The 19,489-nt window shown below is 46.5% G+C and overlaps 1 protein-coding gene across 2 annotated transcripts; it reads right to left on the bottom strand.

Moving 5' to 3' along the window:
- Os9 (OS9 endoplasmic reticulum lectin) lies at positions 1-19,440 on the bottom strand. 2 transcript variants are annotated; one of them, XM_090327751.1, is made up of 15 exons: positions 19,225-19,440; positions 18,634-18,810; positions 17,040-17,103; positions 16,849-16,925; positions 16,565-16,663; positions 6,021-6,231; positions 5,812-5,913; positions 5,539-5,639; positions 5,389-5,443; positions 3,785-3,873; positions 3,293-3,571; positions 2,504-2,693; positions 1,295-1,459; positions 1,041-1,153; positions 1-734 (listed from the first exon to the last, which is right to left on the bottom strand). In XM_090327751.1, exons 1-15 carry the CDS (start codon positions 19,384-19,386, stop codon positions 609-611), a joined length of 2,010 nt encoding a protein of 669 aa, XP_090183877.1. In that variant the 5' UTR covers positions 19,387-19,440; the 3' UTR covers positions 1-608. The 2 variants fall into 2 exon arrangements, with proteins under 2 accessions (XP_090183877.1, XP_090183883.1); XM_090327757.1 differs by lacking the exon at positions 1,295-1,459.
- Positions 19,441-19,489: the final 49 nt, after the last annotated feature.

Raw genomic sequence — 19,489 nt, 5'->3', positions numbered from 1 at the left:
TTGATGGTCCAGTTCTTTATTTAGAAACCTGATTGTTGAAGACCGTGGTGGGTGGTTCCTCATTCCACCCTTTTGCTGGATTGTGTCCCAGGTGAAATATAGCACTCTCCCATTTCTTCAATGAAAGAGGTAAAGGCTCTCTGATGCAGATACAGGGATTGTAGGGGGCAGTGGGAGCAGAAAGGGAGAAGGAAAGCTCAGGGAGCTGCCACACAGCAACAGGGCATGTGTGGGCAGTCTGCTTTACTGGGGCCTGCTAGTCAACCCTGCCCCATTCAAGATCTTACTGAGTCTGTAGGTGGAAGAAGAAACAAACAACAAATTAGGGGAAGATAACAGGGAAAGTCAAGGAGGAAAGTGGGGGGGGGCATGTAGGAGAGTAGGAAGGAGCAACTCTCTAGGACTGGTGTGGTACAGGGTGGCTCTTGGCAGCTGCAGCAGTCCTCAGCATCCCCCACACTCACCCCATGATGGGGCTCCAAGAGTCCACAGACCAATGACAGAGCTTAGCATCTGTCATTTTGCCTCTAGGATCCCAGAGGAGGTGAGGAGAAGGCAGGGCCTGTCAGGAAGATTTTGGACTCCTCGGAGGTCTTGTACTGATGGTCTCAGAAGTCAAATTCATCCAGGTCCCCTGTGTCCTCTCCGCTTGGGGAGCCCCAAACCCGGCGGTAATTGCTCTCCAGATCCTTCTGTCGCTGGCGCTCTTTGTGGGCCTCCTCTGCTCCCTGAACCTGATGGGAAGGCAGAGTTGAGCTGAAGGTGCTGCCTGGAATCCAGGGAAGCGTTGGGTGCTGCAGGATCCAGGAAGACTCTGGGTCTGGCAGCAGGAAGGCAGGGACTGAAGAGTCATTGGAGGGGCTCTTGCTCAGTGGCAGCTAGAGTGCCAGCTTTGCTTTCCAGACAGGAGACTGAAGGTCAACATGCGGCCAGGCTGGACAGCCTGTGTCTGAGCCTTACCCTCAGCAGCACAGCATGCTGGGAACGAGGGGAGGAGAGAGGGGACGGTGGGTTCAGGACTTGGGCATAGCATGCCTCACCAAGATATTGAAGAAGATCTCCTTGAGGTTTTTGGTGTCCTCATCGGTAAGCCAGCGGGTATCGTCCTCGGTCCCTTCAGCTCCAGGGCGGATGATCTTGATCTCAATTTTCCCTGGGAAGGAACAGGATGGGTGCTGAGACAGGAAAGACTCGGTATCTCTGGGGACTCCCTGCCACCCAGGTTCCCAGCCAAGGTTTTCAGTCCACCTTGACCCAGCCCTCCACTTCTGCAGCCAAGCCCTCCAGGGCCCACCTGCGGCCGTGAGTCCCTCCCTCTCCAGCAGTTCCTTCACCAGCCCCTCGATTTGTTTCAGCTGTGGGTTTTCCCGTTTCATCTCGAGGACAGTCAGATCCTGATTGGGGCCTCTGTGATGGAGCTTGGTGACCCGGACCCGGACTCTGTGCTCAGGAGCCTCCTCTTAGAGGGGGAGACACATAGGGAGACACAAAGCAGGGCGGCCGTGACTCCAGGGTTCAGGTTGTGGTGGCCACCTTTTCCTAAGCTATCAGTTGGGTTTGATGACTCTTCCATGTGGGCCAGGGCTCAAAACAAAAATAAGTGTACTCCCCTCAGTAATAGCTTTCCTTCTTCCCACTCCACCAGTAGTTAGCCTTTAAGAAAACAGCCATGTTTTTCAGAAGCAAAAATAAGACCATATTCATTTAGCAAAGGAGGAGCAAGTTGCATGCTGGGAATTTAAAGATCTTTTGATGCTTAGAAAAAGAGTGGGATGAAAGGGTTGATACTAGAATGTTCCATTTGGAATGTCTGATCTTCATACCTGTAGAAAGAACCCTGTGGATTGGACCAAGGAGATACAAGAAGGAATAATACTTAAGAGTGTGTCCAGGCCAGCAGCTTATATGGAATGGGGCTTTGCCTTTTCAAAGCTGGGGCCTCGCCAGCAACCAGGGTGCAAGCCCTACTGGCAGGCTGCACCCCTCTCAAAATATGTGCTTTTCCCGCATTTAGGTTCATATTTATTCACTTACTATCCATGTGCCAGGCAAGAGTGCCAGGCGTTGAGCATAGAGGAGCAAACCAGCAATCAAGACAGGCTCTCTCCAGGTGGGGAAGGTCAGAATCTCAGGCCATAAGTTCCAAGAAATCATTTGGCACGTGATAGGACAGACATGTACACTTTTCATTGGCTGCCTGCAGCTACTGTCTGTATTAATAATTTTATATGGCCCAAGAATGATATAATAAATATCCAAATAGCCCTGAGGGAACAAAAAAGGTTCCCAACCCCTGAAAGCTGCTTTCCATAAAGCTGACTAAGGGGTAATCACATAAAGTGGGGACAGTGGTGGGAAGGAGGTACCAGTGAGGACACTGTTCTGGGAAACATGAAGAGGCTGCACTCTCAAGAAAGGGACACGGCGGTCCCTGGAGGACACAGCAGCAGCTGCGAGGTAAAGATAACAGTCGCAGCTGCTCCTTCTGTGTGCTCACTCTCACCTGTGGGGTGGGGTGATGGGGAAGACTTTCTGGGGAAAAGCCTCCTTTTCCTGTATTTCTTCACCAGCTCTGGACTTTGTTTTTCCTCCAGCCTTTTGATGAGCTTGTTGAGAGTGGAGGTCAGAGCCAGCATTGCCCTGTCACGTTCTGACTCCTTCTTCAGCCCATCTGGGTCCAGCTCCTTCTCTGTCTGGAAATCCCAAGAGGGATAGAATGTCAAGAGTCAAAGGTCTAGGGCTGGGAGTTGGGCCTAGTGGTAGAGTGCTTGCCTTGCATGCACCAAGACCCAGGTCTGACTTCTCAGTCCCATATACATAGAAAAAAAAACCTGAAAGTGATACTGTGGCTCAAGTGATAGAGCTCTAGCCTTGACAAAGCACAAGGACAGTGCTAAGACCCTGAGTTCAGGGCCCAGGACTGGCAAAAAAAAAAAAAAATCGAAGATCTGGGTCTCATCTCTGTCTCCCATTCTATCTTCCTCTGTGTGTGTGTGTGTGTGTGTGTGTGTTAGCTTTTTCGCTCAAGGCTGGAAATCTATCACACCTTCATTTCCAGCTTTTTGGTGTTTAATTGGTGATAAAGAGTCTCACAGACTTTATTGCCTGACCTGGATTCAAACCATGATCCTCAGATCTCTGTCTTGAGTATCCTTCTTTAAATAAACAACCCCATGTCGGGATGGTGTGTCTCAAGCTGAGCTGTGCTGGGTGCTACCCTCTGGTTCTGTTCCAGCCCCTCTTGCCTGCCCTGCTGCACTGAGGGAGCCTCAGGCGTACAAGCTGGCCTTACCTCCTGGATGATGTTCTCCAGTTCCCGCTCCATGCCAGCCTTCACCTCAGAACGAAGCCGCTCTCGGTCTGATGGGAGCAACATCCCTTCCAGTTCCTTCTCGAATTCTCCTAGTAACTGCCGTTCATCCTCATCTTCTACTTCATCCTCATCATTGTCCTCCTCTTCTTCTACTGCAGCATGGGGCTCAGTGTCACCCTTTTCCTTCGGCTCTGCTTCCCTCGGAGCAGCTTCGGCCACATTATCTCCAGGCTGCTCTTGGCCTGCGTTTGGCTTCCCCTGGGCGGATGGGGATTGGGAAGACAAAGAGAAACCTTTGGAGTTTCAACAGTGATATCTGCTATGGGAGGAGGCAAATGCTAGCAGGGTGTGGGATTGGGGGATTCGGGAGGGATGGAATCAGCTTTAGTGGGCCCAATGCAGGTCCAGGGAGAGGTGGGGTGTCCCCAGTCAGGAGGCAGGTTGCATCATCCCTTGAGCTGGGGCCCATACCTTCTTTGCTCCATCTTTCAGCTCCTCTATCAACCGAATCAAGTCTGCAGGACTCCGGATGACTTTGACCTGCACATTGTTCTGGAAATCTGAGATGAGGAAACAGGCATTACATATTTAGATTTTTATTTATTTATCTATTTATTATTTGTTGTGCCAACACTTGAGACTCGAACTCGGGGCCTCATTCTCTCGCTTGGCTTTCTTTTCAAGCTACTTGAGCTATCCAATCTGGCATTTTGCTGGTTAATTGAAGATGGGAATCTTGAATACTTTTCTAGCCAGGCTGGCTTCAAACCACAATCCTCAGATCTCAGCCTCCTCTGTAGCTAGGATTATAGGTATAAGCCACTGGCTCTTAGCAATCTTTTTTTTTTTTAATCTTAAAACCTAAGGAGAGGCATTGCAAGTCCAAGGAGGGACGTGGTCTCTGCTTCTAGGGGTTATCTGTCTAGTAGCTGAGAATGGCACACACGCTTCAGAGAACTCTTCTTAAGGTAGGCTCATAGGCTCACAGCCAACAAGTGAAGACCCCTGCTCTTTCATACACTTCTAGGGTCTTTTTTGGCAAAATTCCAATTTTTAGGATTACAGAAGATGGTCTGGGGCCAAAGGCTCTGCTTCCATTGATTTTGCTCTCCCATTTCCATACATATTACTATTCATTACCATCTCAGTTCTAGGTATTCTAGTGAATGATAGACTCATTTTAATTTAATCTCATAACCACTTTCTAAGGTAGGGGTCATTATTCAGCTACTTCATGGGTAAAAAACTGAGCCAGGCACTGGTGGCTGGTAATCCTAGCTAATTAAGAGGCTGAAATCTAAAAATCTCAGTTCAAAGACAGCCTAGTCAGGAAAGTTCATGAGACTTTTTTTTTTTTTGTGGGTCATGGGGCTTGAACTCAGCCTGGGAACTGTCCCTGAGCTCTTCAGCTCAAGGCAACTACTCTACTCTTGAGCCAAGCCTTACTCCCCGTTTTCTAGGGGTTAACTGGAGATAAGATCTCAGGTTCTTTTGTGCCTGGGCTGACTTTGAACCTTGATCCTCAGATCTCAGCCTCCTGAGTAGCTAAGATTATAGGCATGAGTCACTGTGCCTGGCCCCATGAGACTTTTATCTCTAGTTAACTACCAAAAAACTAGAAGTGGAGCTACAGCTCAAGTGGTAGAGTGCTAGCCTTGAAAATCTGAGGGACAGCACCCAGGCTCCAGGCCCTGAATTGAAGCCCAAGGACTGGCCCAAAGGAAAAAAAAAAAAAGAAAAAGAAATGAAAATTGAATGAAGTTGTCCAGGAGACTCCAATAGTGGACCACAAGGAGGACTCAGGTAAGAATGAAGTCCCTGGGGCTGGAGGCATAGCTTAGTAGTTGAGCGTGTGTTTTCAATGCTCGAGGCCTCAGGTTTAATCCCTAGCACCACAAAAAATGAAAAAAGAAAAAGAGAGAGAGGAGGAAAGAAGGAAGGGAGGGAAAAAGGAAGGAAGGAAAGACTGAGTTTCCTGCTGACCTGGTTGTCTCTCTCCCCATTTAGCTCTCCCCTTCACTCTCAGCCTTGCCAGCTGGAGCCAAGCAGCAAAGGAGACATGGAAGTTAACTCACCATCAGGAGGACCAGAGGCTGGCTCTGCTGCAGTGTCGAGGTTCAGGTCTTGATCCTAAGGAAGAGAAAGAATCTTGACTCTCTGAAGTGCCCCACAGTGGCCTTTGCTGAGCGACCCTCTTACTCCCACATTGGAAAGCAGGCTCTCACCTCCACCTGCACCTCCTCCTCTTCTGGGGCCTGGTCCTCTGGCTCGTGAAGCATCTTCCAGAAATCTGATTCTTTATTTTCATCCTTGCCTGGGCTTGTACCTGGGATACAGAGAACAGGAAAGAACCTGAAAGGGCTGGAGAAAAGAAGAGTTCAAATAGGATGCAGTCTACTCCCCCACTACTATCTAGGGGTTGGAGAAACCCAGTCAGTACAGGGCAGGGAAGGTTAGGGGGAGCACAGTTTTGTGAATCAGGTAAAAGCACACCCTACCTGATTTCTTTGGGGACACTACCCTATACTTGGTCTCAGTCCACACTGGATGATCTACATCCTGTTCCTCCTCTGGGATTTTCTTCTCATCCTGCTTTGGGTCTATGGAAAAACAGCATGTAAGTAGGACAGGGATACATTCCTTCATTCCTACCTCCTTCCTGCCCCATCCCCATCTCTCTCCTCAATTTGCCCTTCTAGTCACTTACCAGCTTGCCTCTGAAGGTAGGCCATGTACTCCTCGGGCTGCAGGGATGGGTGACAGAGAATGGCCTGTGGAGCAGCACTGGGTGGGGGCCGGAGGAGAGGGTGGGGGCAGAGCCGAGGCGTCCGAATGGTCAGCACGTAAGAGCAGGACAGGGGCTCATCCACCCGGTCGATGTAGTCCCCAGAAAGACCTGCTCCTTCATCACAGAGGAACTACCAGGCCAGAAAGGGAGAATAAATTGTACTTATTACCAATAGCTGCCTTCAGGTGTTAGAAACCCTCGAAAGCACCACGAGGAGCCATGCATACGCTGTGCACACTGGACAGTATTTAGGTGAACTCAGTTAAGTGTCCCAAAAACCCAATGGGACAGGGACTAGTGTCTTAAAAAAAAGCTTAGCTCTGACGGAGCTCAGACACTTGCTCATGTTGAAAGTGTTAAAATGGGAAATGAATTCAGCTAAACTGTAGGTAGCCAGGAGTGTGGCTATACCGCATGTATGCATGCCTCATACATATAGCTAGTACATAGCTGCATATCTACATGCAAATCCTTAGTTTTTTCTGCTCAAGGCTGGCACTCTACCACTTGAGTCAGAGTTCCACTTCCAGCATTTTGGTGGCTAATTGGAAAGAGAGCCCCATGGGATTTTTCTGTCCCAGCTGGCTTCTAACCATGATCTTCAGATGGAAGTCTCCTGAGTAGCAAGGATTAGATATGAGCCACAAGTGCTTGGCTGTGTGTGTGTGTGTGTGTGATAAATACATATATATATATATACATATATTTATATATCTGATAAACATTTAAATGAACTGTTTAAATAAGATGTGCATTTAAGAAAAAAAATTCTGGCAGTGCTGGGGTTTGAATCCAGGAACTTGAGCTTTACTAGGCAAGTGTTCTCCCACTTGAGCCGTCTCCAGCCTGAATATCTACATCTTTTAACAGTGAGAGTTAATAACTCTTGGAACCTAACCTGCTCACTCCCCCGCTCTCCTGCTCCCAAGTGTATTCCACAGTTTAGTCTGACAGAAGCTTCAGTCTGGTTCAGCGAAAGTGAGGAGGGGGCTTCCTATTCTTTCAACATCCAATTACAGATGTAATAGACTTTGTTGTTCTTAATGTTCTGTTACATTTTGTGTGCTGCAGTACTAGAGATTAAAGCAGGGCCTCCCACATGCTAGGCAAGCACCCTGCATGGATCTACACCCTCTCCCTTTTCAAAACAATTATTTTAAGACAGAATCTTGCTGTGAAGCTGAGGCTAGCTTCCAACTCGTGATCCTCCTGCTTCAACCTTCAGAAGGTTTAGATGTACAGACGTGCGGTGTGGGTAGATGTGGCATTTCCCTGAAAGGAACTACTAGCAAGGTTTCTCAACTCCCCCCTGGGTCTAAGCTGCAGAGGCTGTTTCTGGCCAGCATGGTCATGATAGGCAGTGGATTTAGGATCTTCACTGCTTTCCCCTTAGCTCACTCACAGTTGGGGAGAATCTTTCACAATAGGAGACTAAGAAGTCCCAGCTCCCTGCTTGTAAAGTAGGACTATCATTCCTAAGGAAGCAAACTACTGTCTGATGCCAGTTCCGGGGCAGGGTTTCAGAGATTCTGTCTGGAGGCACAGGTAGTCCCTAAGCACAGAAAGCTCCAAAACTCTCCAAAGGGGCTGGTGTTAGCTGAAATAATATAGGAAAGGTCAAGGTTGCTGTGGTAATTTGGTGCAATCATCTTCAACAAAGGATGCTGAGTCACCTGGATGGTGTAAAAAGAGAAAGTATGTGAATCTGCAACTTACAGATAGGTGAAAATCTCTAAGTCATGTATCTGATAAGCGACTTGGACTCATCCAGGCACCAGTGGTTCAGGCTTGTAACCCTAGCTTCTCCGGAGGCAGAGACTACGAGGATCACAGATTAAGGGCAGCCCTCAGGCAAAATGACCAGACTTTCACTTCAGTCATTATCAGTGGTGCATCTTGCTATCCTAGCTGCATGGGAACTGTAAATATGCTGATGGGAGTCCAGGCACACATTCAAGACCCTATTGTAAAAACAACTGAGTTCAAAGGGTGGGTGAAAATATTGAACAGAGTAACACTGATCCAGATACACTGTATTTGTAGAATGGTAGGTAACTCCTTTTTACAACTAAAAAGAAACAAACTAACAAAAAAAACCCGAGTCCAACTACCCAGTACACCAAAAAAATAAAAGGAGAGGGGAGGGGACTTGTATTCAGAATATATGTATATGTATACACACACACACACACACATATGTATATAAAGTTGACTTCTATACCTTAATAATATAAAGACACAAATCCCTGTATTTAAATAATGGGCAAAAGAACTACAAAGACATTTTTCCAGGGAAGATAAACAAATTGTCAATAAACAGATGAAAAGTTGCTCTGTCTCTTAAAACCTGCTTTGTATTCACTGTAATGGCTACAGCCTGAGAAAGATGACAAGAAGTATTGGCCAGAATGCACAGAAATCCCCCTAAACAATCAGTGAGATTGTGAAATGCTGCTGCTAGTTTAGAAAACAACAAAACCAAAAACTACTTGAGCCAGTGGCTCATGCCTGTAACCCTAGCTACTCAGGAAGCTGAGATCTGAGGATGGAGATTCAAAGCCAGACAGCGCACAAAAGTCCAAGAGACATCTCTAATTAACCACTAGGGAAAAACAAAAAAAACACAAAAAAATAGGTGTGGCACTTTGGCTCAAGAGGTGAGACTTGAGCTGAGGAGCTCAGGGACAGCATCCAGACCCAGAGGTCGAGCCCCAGATTCACCGGAAAAAAAAAAAAAAAAGAATACTTGGATACATAAAAGTTAAGGCAATCAGGAGGCTGAGATCTGAGGATCAAGGTTCAAAGCCAGTCCTGGCACAAAAGGACCTGAAACTCTTATCTCCAATTAACCTCTAGAAAATGGGAAGTGGGGCTTGGCTCAAGGATAGGGTAGTAGCCTTGGGATGAAGAGCTCAGGGACAATGCCCAGGCCCAGGGGTAGGGTGGTAGCCTTCAGATGAAGAGCTCAGGGACAGCACCCATCAAGCCCCATGACCCACCAAAAAAAAAAAAAAAAGTTAAGGCAGAAGTAAGTGGCCAGGTGAGAGGTGGAAGGAAAAAGAGAAAACTCAAAACAGAGAAAAAAATAAAAAGCTAAAAAATAATAAGAGTCTGAAACAATATACTAAACAGGAACTCATAGAAAGCTTCTATGCTACGTATCACATAAGAGACTTGAAAAAAATTGCTAAAGAACATCACTTTGTAACATAAGAGTTTCAATTTGTTAAGGAACCTAATTTAAAAATCATATGTGAATTCTGGGTGCCAGTGGTTCACACCCAAATCTGAGGCTCACCATTGGAAGTCAGCTCAGATAGACCAATTGGCGAGACATTTATCTTCAATTAACCAGCAAAAACTAGGAAGTGGAGGAATAATGCAAGTGCTAGAGCACCATCCAAGCAAAAGGCCCTCAAGTTCATACCCCAGTACCAGGTCTGGGGGAGGGATTAGCATTCTTTGTTTTGCTAATCTGTCTCCTTAGACTTATTCTAGGAATTTTTGTCCCTAGAAACTAGAATAGCGCCTACTATAGAGAAGCACTTAATAAATACTTGAATAAATAGTCGACAGATACAAGGAGACACAATTGACAGCGTAAAGATGAAAATAACTAACAAGGAATAATACATAAATCTATTCATACAGCAAGAGAAAAATGAATGGTACAAAAATGGTGAACAACATAATAAACAATTATGACCTAAAATGCATACAGAGTGCAAAGTGGCTATCATTAGAGTGCAGGTTCTTTCTAAGCACAAGGAAACTATCATAGCACATTACTGTACTCCCAGCACATGGGAGGCTGAGGGAGAAAGATCAAAACTTCCACACCAACTATGTGCTGGTGGACCACGCCTGTAATTCCAGCTACTTAGTAGGCTTGACATCATCAGTCTGGGAAGGAAAGTTTCTAATTAACTATCAAAATGCTAAAAAGGCATGCTAGAAGCATGACTCAAGTGGTAGAATACTACCTGTAAACAAGTAAACTAAGTGTGAGGTCCTAAGTCAAGCCCTTGTATTGATGAAAAAAAAAATCCTACATCTACATATGAATTTACAAAAACAACAGGAAAACTAAGAGATACAATAAAAAACACCATAGGTTAGCCAGACACAGTGGCAGACATAGTAGCTCAAACCTGTAACTCCAGTGGGAGGTAGACATTAGGAGGAACAAAATTGGAAAGATTCCTTATCAGCTAATGGCTGGCTATTGTGGCCTTTATCAGAGAAAATACAATGGACGAATGTGGTGCTGTACTCCGGACCCCTTATTCAGTGAAGTACAATAGCAGGGTCACAATCCAAGCCAGCCTGGGCACAAAGCAAGACCCTTTTTTTTTTTTGGTGGGTCGTGGGGCTTGAACTCTGGGCCTGGGCACTGTCCCTGAGCTCGAGGCTACTGAACTACTCCTTGAGCCAAGCCCCACTTCCCATTTTCTAGAGGTTAATTGGAGATAAGAGTCTGGCTTTGAACTTGATCCTCACATCTCAGCCTCCTGAGTAACTAGGATTATAGGCATGAGCCACTGTGCCCATCTTAAAACAAACAAACAAACAAAAAGGGATTGTGGAGTGGCTCAAATGGTACAATACCTTGAGTACATGCATGAGGCTCTGAGCCCAAAACCCAGTCCTGCTTCTACCCCTCAAAAGACACCATGGGTATGCAATCAGCAAAACCAGACTATGGAAATTACCAGACAAACCGTCAGTTTCTTCAGCAAGTAAATTTCAGAAAAGTAAGAATATACAGAAGGGCATCCATAGATTAGGAGAGACTTAAGAGCCATGACAATCAAATGTTATGGATCCGATGAGCAACTGTATGGCTCCCAGTTCAAACTCTAGTACCACCAAAGGAAAGAAAGACAGACAGACTCCAGTCAAAGTATGAAACAACAGATACTGTGGATGACATTTGAATCAACAATAAAAGCATGAAACAAGCATGGTGATGGTAGTGGTGGTTGTTTCTAGAGAGGAGGGGAAGTAAATGAGTGGAGGGCCTTAACTGTATCATTACCATTGTACTCCTTTTAAAAGTAAGAGGTCTGATACAAATATGGCAAAAACTGGCATGTGTTTAAGTTGGTAGCGGGCTTATGGGTTTCTATGATGTTTGAAACATGTCATGATCTAGAAGGAAAGACTGTGATACTGGTATTTAGGTGTTTTTTTTTTTGTTGTTGTTGTTGTTGGTTTGTTTTGACAGTCATGGGGCTTGAACTCTGGGCCTGGGTACTGTCCCTGAGTTCTTCAGCTCAAGGCTATCATTCTACCACTTGAGCCACAGTGCCACTTCCAAAACTCTGATATTGGAAGGCTTTTAATAGAACTGAGGACTGGGGGTATGGGGCTCAAATTGTAGAGTACTTGCCTAGCCAGTATGAGACCCTGAGCTCGAACACAGAATTGTCACAATAACAATAAGCTTTAAAAAATAACAAAGATAGGAATCCAAAAATATTTAATTATTTAATTTTAAATTGTTTATTGTGTGTTTTTTCTTTTCCTTTTTTTTTTTTTTTTGTTTTTAGATCAGAGACTGGGTCTTGAATGCAGTACCTGCCATCTTTGCTCTTTGCCTAGTACTCTACCGGCTGAGCCACACTTCCAAGCCCTCATGTGTTTTCAAACCCCCTGGAGATAGCTCTTTTAACAAATACTTCTCAAGGAGACCCTAGGACTAGGAAACCTCACCTGCCAGCCTGGAGTGGGCGACAACCCTATCACACAAGCAACCCCATCACACAAACCACTAACATGGATGGGCCATCAGGACGTGACTAGCAGAAATGCAAAGCTACCAGGCAGGAATGCTCAAATCTCTAGACTTACCAGCATATTCAGGACTCTTTCATGCTAGTTGGAACTCTGGAGCCCTCCTTCTTCCTTCCTTCCTCTCCCTGTCCTGTGTCCCAGGCCTATCCATCTTCCCTTCTCATTCTCTCAACCTCTCCTCTGTAAGTGTATCTTTAAACATGAACTAGTCTGTTCCATCCCAAAACACCAATAAGAGAGGGTTCTCTCTCCCAGCCTCATAGCATCTCTATCACGTGCTGACCTGTCCCTTCTCCTTCATGACCAGTTATTTCAAAGATCCTTACTTGGTCACCACTTAGCTCAACTCCATATTTTCCCTCTACTGAAACTGTTCTAGCAAAGATCACACCAGTGACCTATCACTAATGACCTAATGTCTGTGAGTACAGAATTTATACTTTTTCTGTTTCCTTTCCCTATTGTCTGAATTTTTAATGCCCATGTGCAGACCTTTCTTTTATTTTAAAAAATAAAGTTCTAGGATCACCCACAGAAGTGTTCAGAGCTCCTCTTCCTTGCAGGTTCAGTCAACACCACGGATCTGTCTCTCTTCATGATATGGCCCCCTTGGGTCCTTGTCAGATCCTCTGTGACCCCCTCCAGCACTTGCTCTTTCTTTCCTTCTTTTTTTTTGGGGGGGGGGGTCATGGAGCTTGAACTCCACTTAGGCGCTGTCCCTGAGCTCTTCAGCTCAAGGCTACCACCCTACCCTTGAGCCAAGCTCCACTTTCTAGAGGTGAATTGGAAACAAGAGTCTTATGGTCTTTAGGTCTTTAGTGCCTAGACTGGCTTTGAATCTTGATCCTCAAATCTCAGCCTCCTGAGTAGTTAGGATTACAGGTGTGAGCCACCGCTCCCGGATGGTTTCCTCCAACTTCAGCCATATCTTCCTCACTCCGTTACTGTTTTTCTCAAGGGTTTCATCGTAGCATGGTTTCAGCACAACCGACATGACCACTCCCAACTTCGGGTTTCACTTCAGATCTCTACTGAGCTCCAGACCCACAGATCCACAGCCTCCTGAGAATGACTGACTGCCCCTAACAGTATCATAGTCAAATCTAAACATGCCCCATTCCTTCACCCCTTCCTCCTCTTCCTCCTCCTCAATAACAATCACCACTTGTACAGGAATCTTTTTTGATTTTGCCTTCCAAATTTCTCTCCAGAAATTCCCACTTCACCTCATGTCAGCTTTCTCACCTGGATCACTCTGATGCCTGACTGATCTCTTATTTGCTATTCTCCAAACCCAGAACTAAATAATGCCATCATTCTTGTAACATTTAATTTGCTCTCTTAGATGTTCAATCGTCTCACCACAGGTACAGAGCCTTTCACGACCTGTGGCTTGGGCAGTTGTCCAGCTTTATGTCCCATGATTATCCTCTCTAGCTCCCTGAGTATCTACCAATTCCCGGTACAGTTCATTGCTTGCCTCTGAGCTTGCTTGTCCTCTCTCTTCTTGTTTTTCCTCTTCTCATCTGATGGGCTAATTTATCATTCAATTATCAGTTCCAAGGCCACTTCCTCCACATCTGCTGAGTTAACTTCTCTTACTCCAGTTACCAGTTGAAAGGTTACTTCCTACCAGGAAGGCCTTCCTTCCCCCACCTCTCCAATCCCTACTCAGTTCTTTCTTGTGTGCTCCCCTGTGATAGGAACTTCAACCTGTCCTAGTGTTTATCCTGTTTGTAGTGTTTATGTAACGTGTCTCTGGAGGGTAGCACTAGATTTCCCTTCCCTCCCAAGGTATACGGCATATGTTTACCAGATATAAGGAAGATGGGGTCTTTGCCTTCAGTTCTTGGCCTACTGAAGATACAATCTCCCAAAGAAAATATAAAAATTGCCTGGCATGATGGCTCATGCCTGTAATCCTAGCTACTTAGGAGACTGAGACATGAGGATCAAGGTTCAAAACCAGCCTGGGCACAAAAGGACCTGAGACTCTTATCTCCAATTAACCTCTAGAAAAGGGGAAGTGGGGCTTGGCTCAAGAGTAGGGCAGTAGCTTTCAGCTGAAGAGCTCAGGGACAATGCCCAGGCCCAGGGGTAGGGTGCTAGCCTTGAGCTGAAGAGCTCAGAGACAGTACCCAGGCCGAGTTCAATTTCCATGACCCACCAAAAAAAAAAAAGAAAATATAAAAATTAAGTACTGCAACAGATCATCTATATATGTGGACACATAGCTCACTACATAACAAGACCTTGTTTAAAGTTAATTAAGAAATGTGACCTGGCTTTTCATTCATTCTGTTCCATTCATTCCACCTGCTTGGTGTCAGGCACCATTCCAGGCACTGAGGAAACAGCAAGACACAAGACAGTTACTGTCTCTGCCTTCCTGGAACTCATTTCAATGAAATTAGAGGCAAATATTAACTAATAAGATAATGCTGGGCCAGGAGTTTGGCCTAGGGGTAGAGTGCTTGCCTACCATGTACAAAGACCGGGGTTTGATTCCTCAGTACCACATACATAGAAAAAGCCAAGTGGTGCTGTGGCTCAAGTGGGAGAGCTCTAGCCTTGAGGAAAGTCCAAGGACAGTGCTCAGGCCCTAAGTTCAAGCCCTAAGCCCCAAGACTGGCAGAAAAGAAAAAAATAATGGGGCTGGGAGTTTGGCCTAGTGGTTAAAGTGTTTGCCTAGCTTGCATGAAGACCCGGGTTTGATTCCTCGGTACCACATACATAGAAAAAAGCCGGAAGTGGTCCTGAGGCTCAAGTGGTAGAGCTCTAGCCTTGAGAAAGTCCAAGGACAGTGCTCAGGCCCTGAGCTCAAGCCCAGGACTGGCAAAAAAAAAAAAAAAACAAAACAAGAAAAAGATAATGATACATGCTTTGAAGAATATAAAACACTGTGCTTATCAGGACAGGAAGGGGAAAGACTAGATTACTCTCCTGGTAGAGGTGTCATTTGAATATAAAGTGAATGAATGGATGAAGCCAGCCATTCTGAGATCTGTGGAAGACTGTTCTAGGCAGAGGGAACAATGAGACCCACAGGGTGAAAGGACAGAAAGAAGGCTAGTGTGACAGAAACACAATGAGTATTTTTATCTCCAGTCTAGATCTTTTCACTGAATTCCATAATCACAGGGCTGGCTGCCAACTGAAAACCACCACTGGGATTTCAAGTAGGCGTTCTGACCTTCTAATATTCAAAACCAACCTAATTTCCTCCAACAAATCTGTTCTTTCACACTTAGCAAATTATAATGTATCCTTAAACTTGCTCAAGCTAGCTGGTCACTGGTGGCTCACACTTGTAATCCTCGATATTCAGGAGGCTGAGATCTGAGGATCATGATTTGAAGCCGGTCCAGGCAAGAAAGTCTATGGGACTCTTGGCTTCAACTAACCAGCAAAAAAGATAGAAGTAGAGCTGTGGTTTAAGTAACTGAACACCAGCTCTGAGTGAAAAAGCTAAAGGCAGTACCCAGGTCTTGAGTTCAAGCTTCAGCATACATATAAAAACAAGCTTAAAAACTTGCTTGATCCTTAACGTTATGTTTAACTCTTGGCAGCAGCATGCAATTGCATGTGGAAATCTATCAAATCCAGATTTGATAGGTGTCATGTGGTTCTCTCCAGGTACCTGGGATTTTGTTTTTGTTTTCTGAGAAAACTAGATTCTCTTCTTTCCCTCTTATTTCTTACACGGTAATCACAGATTTACTTCTGTGATTCTTTTTAGCACCGTCCTCCCCTTCTAGGTTGTGTATTCCTCAAGGGCAGGGGCTTCCTATCTGCTCACACTATGTGTAAAACAAGCTCTTGAGGCTGGGACTGTGGCCTAGTGGTAGAGTCCTTGCCTAGCATGCACCAAGTCCTGGGTTTGATTCCTCTGTAACACACACACAGAAAAAGCCAGAAATGGTGCTGTGGTTCAAGTGCTAGAGAGCTAGCCTTGAAAAATCCTACTGAGAGTGACCAGGCACTGAGTTTAAGCCTCAGGACTGGCAAAAAACAACAACAACAAAAAAACCCCACACAAGATCTCACTGAAGAGTTGTTAAGTGAAGCGGAGCATGGTAGTGGACACCTATAATCTCAGCACTCAGGAAACTGAGGCAGGAAACTGAGGCCAACCTGGACTATATAGCAAGACCCTATCTGAAGTTGTTAAAGAATAGTTGTTAAGGACAGGGAGTTTGGCCTAGTGGTAGAGTGCTTGCCTAGCATGCATGAAGATCTGGGTTCAATTCCTCAGTACCACATGCACAGAAAAAGCCAGAAATGGTGCTGTGCCTCAAGTGCTAGAGCGCTAGCCTTGAGAAAACCCAGGGACGGTGCTCAGGCCTTGAGTTTAAGCCCCAGGACTGGGAAAAAAAAAAAAAGAATAGGAATAGTTGTTAAATGAACAGTGTTTGGAAGAGCCAAGGACTGACTTGCAGGTTTACAGTGTAGATGACTGGAAGGAGAAATGTGGTAAAGATTTAGTGTGACACAGAAGACAGCAACATAAACACTGACTTGAAATAGTGCTGATATGCAGAAAGGGACATCTAGCTGGCATTTAGAAAGAAGTCTTGAGAGCCTCTTGACTATAAGATGGAACACTGACTCCCTAGAATATAGATTTGCCATCCAAAGAGTACTAACTTCCCTGTCTAGACACTTACCCGAACCTCAGCCTCACGGGGCCTCCCATTGAGGTCACACTTGGACCCATTGCCATAGGTCTGGCTGTGGTAGCGCTTCAGGCGATGCTGCTTGGAGGCCTGGAGAAGACAGCAGGCAGGAGGGGGGGGGTGAGAAAGAAAGAGTGTGGGGATCGAGGCCCCAGGGGACTCTGTCCCAGTCATCACACCTCAAAAACTCATCAGCTAATCCTGACCCCCCTCCCTTAGCCAGGCAGTCAGTCTGCACTGGACCCCTGTCTCTCCCAGTCCCGCACCCCTGCCACCTTAGCGGTTTCATCATCCCAGTCGAAGGCCGATTGGTAGTAGCCGAGATAGAGGACATCACCTTTGATCTCGGAATCTGCAAGAGAACCCACGGGGAAGCATGTTATTTTCTTTTAAGAGGTCTGGGGAGAGGAAGATCACTTTCCGTGATAGGATATTGAGGGCTTAGGGAAATGCACAAGTGAGTCACCTTCCATATGGTACTGCTGGATGTGGCGTCCATAACAGAATTCATATGTCCACCAGTCTTTGGTCTGAAAATCAAAAATCATCATTGGGTAGAATGAAGATTCCGCTTTTTGTAGTCTCCTGCTTCCAAGATACATGAGCAATCATCTCTCATTCTCATTTCTCTCCTTCCACACTCACTCTCCAATGCAGGGACATTTGTTTGTCTCCTGTGGTTAGGGACACATCTTAAATCTGTCTTACACCTGTGTCTGGCTACCTTCCTTCCTATCCTCCCTCCCTCTTTTCTTCATCTTTCTCCCTTCCTTCTCTCTTCTAACAGACTCAATTCACCTGCTTCACCCTCTTGAGTGCTGAGATTATAGGCAATCACCAGCACACCTGAATATCTATGGTCTTCCCATTCCATACTTGCTAATGATTTTTTTTTTTGCCAGTCCTGGGGCTTGAACTCAGGGCCTGAGCACTGTCCTTGGACTTTCTCAAGGCTAGAGCTCTACCACTTGAGCCTCAGCACCACTTCTGGCTTTTTTCTATGTATGTGGTACCAAGGAATCGAACCCGGGTCTTCTTACATGCTAGGCAAGCACTCTACCACTAGGCAAAACTCCCCGCTTGCTTGCTTTTTTTTTTTTTTTTTAAATTCCTTTTGCAGGATGCCAGTGGTTCACACCTATAGTTCTAGCTATTCAGAAGGTTGAGATCTGAGAACCATGGTTTGAAGCCAGCCTGGGCAGGAAAGACTGTGAGATTCTAATCTCCAATAAACTACCCAAAAGCCAGAAGTGGAGCCATGGTTCAAGTGGTAGAGCTCTAGCCTTAAGAAAGTCCAAGGACAGTGCTCAGGCCCTGAGTGGTAGAGTGCTATCTTTGAGCAAAAGAAGCTTAGGGACAGCAGCCAGACCCTTGGTTCAAGCCCCAGAATCAGTACACACACACACACACACACACACACACACACACACACACACACACACACACACACACACACACACACACACACACCTTTCTCCTCTATAAAGGAAATCAGAGTGTCTTCAAAGGACTTGGATTCAAAAAACTAGAGAAGATCCGAAAATTAAACATAAATTCAACTTCTACAACATTCCTTGTGCTGCTCTAGTCACTGGAAAGATAAATCCTCTGACTGTGTAGACTTAGTACTAAACCCAAAATAAACAAATTGATTTAATAAGATGATTTCATACCACAATGAAAATAAAGTAGGTATGTGGCAGAGTGAGTGCCAGATGGTGACTTTACCAAGTATGTTTCTCTAAGGAAAAGCTTGCTCCTGCCGTCCTGAAAACTGTTCTTGGGTTTTCTCAAGGCTACAGCCCTACCAACTTGACCCACCGCACCACTTCCATTTTTTTTACGTATGTGGTACCGAGGAATTGAACCCGGGTGCTCGTGCATGCTAGGCAAGCACTCTACCACTGGGCCAAACTCCTGACCCCAGGAGTCTTCTTTGTTTTTGACTGTATACTATGCCCACTGGGCTTAAGTCCTACAGGTCCTCTGGATCCCAACCCACTCCAATTGGGGCCCGCTAGTCCCCAAGATGTCATTCTATCTGCCCCAGTCACTTTCACCTTTAGCAGGCAGGGCGCATCTCTCATGGGGCTCAACAACTCAGGGATTCCAGGCCCTTGGTAAGCAGGTGTCTCCTCCTCCCTTTCACGCTGGAAGTGAATTGCTCCAGCAGGCAGGCGGCACTCATAGCGCTGTTTGTACTTGGAGGAGACAATCACTACGTCCGAAGCTTGGCTCTGGGAAAGACGGAGAGGTGGTGCCAGGGAAACAGAGAGAGACAGAGACCGGCCGGGGGTGGGGGGAGGGCGGCGGAAGAGGCTGGGCTCAGGGAGAGCCCAGATCGCTCTTCTGACGCTGGGGACAGGCCCAGGCGAAGGCCCCGGGAGCCCCAAGTCCTCCCCGCTGTCTCTAGTGGGCGGGGCAGAAGGCACCCCCACTTCTCCACGGGCGGAGCCTGGGATCCGGAGGTTTACAGCGGGAAGCCCCCAAGAGATGGGTCTGCCTGCGATCCCCACGAGTCCAGGTAAGAGCCTTGCCCCGCTCGGCCCTCTCGGCTGGCCGCCCCTGGCAGCGCAGCACTGCCCCCCCTCCGGTCTCCCCTCTTCCCTTTCGGTACTGGAACCTCGCTCGCCCCTTCGGCGTCTCCTCACCTGCCCTCCCATGACAGGCAACGGCAGGATCTCGATCCCGTAGCGCATCTCACTCAGCTCCTCCAGGTTCAGGCTCCCGACGCCACCGGTCAGGCTTGCAGGTAACAGGAGCCCCAGAAACAACAACCGCAACAAACTGGACAGCAGCTTTTCCGCCGCCATTTTCCGTTGCTCCGTCTCATAGGGAGATGCTCCTTCCGCCCTAAACCTGGCAGCGGCCTCACCCCGCCCACTAGTCCCGCAGAAGCTTATTGGTTGGGCGTTC

Source organism: Megascapheus bottae, chromosome 2 (genome assembly GCF_031878675.1).
Source record: "Megascapheus bottae isolate mThoBot1 chromosome 2, mThoBot2.hap1, whole genome shotgun sequence".
Lineage (NCBI taxonomy): Eukaryota > Metazoa > Chordata > Mammalia > Rodentia > Geomyidae > Megascapheus > Megascapheus bottae.
Note: the sequence above shows the minus strand (reverse complement) of the source record. Positions and strands in the feature narration are given on the sequence as shown.

What these genes read in the sequence shown, in the direction of transcription:
- Os9 (XM_090327751.1), bottom strand. Translation starts at nt 19,386, where the DNA reads ATGGCGGCGGAAAAGCTGCTGTCCAGTTTGTTGCGGTTGTTGTTTCTG. An exon ending in ATGCGCCCTGCCTGCTAAAG is followed by an intron (nt 17,104 to 18,633) that starts GTGAAAGTGACT and finishes TTTGATTTTCAG; the next exon opens with ACCAAAGACTGGTGGACATA. An exon ending in GGAGGGACTCACGGCCGCAG is followed by an intron (nt 1,154 to 1,294) that starts GTGGGCCCTGGA and finishes GTTCCTTCCCAG; the next exon opens with GGAAAATTGAGATCAAGATC.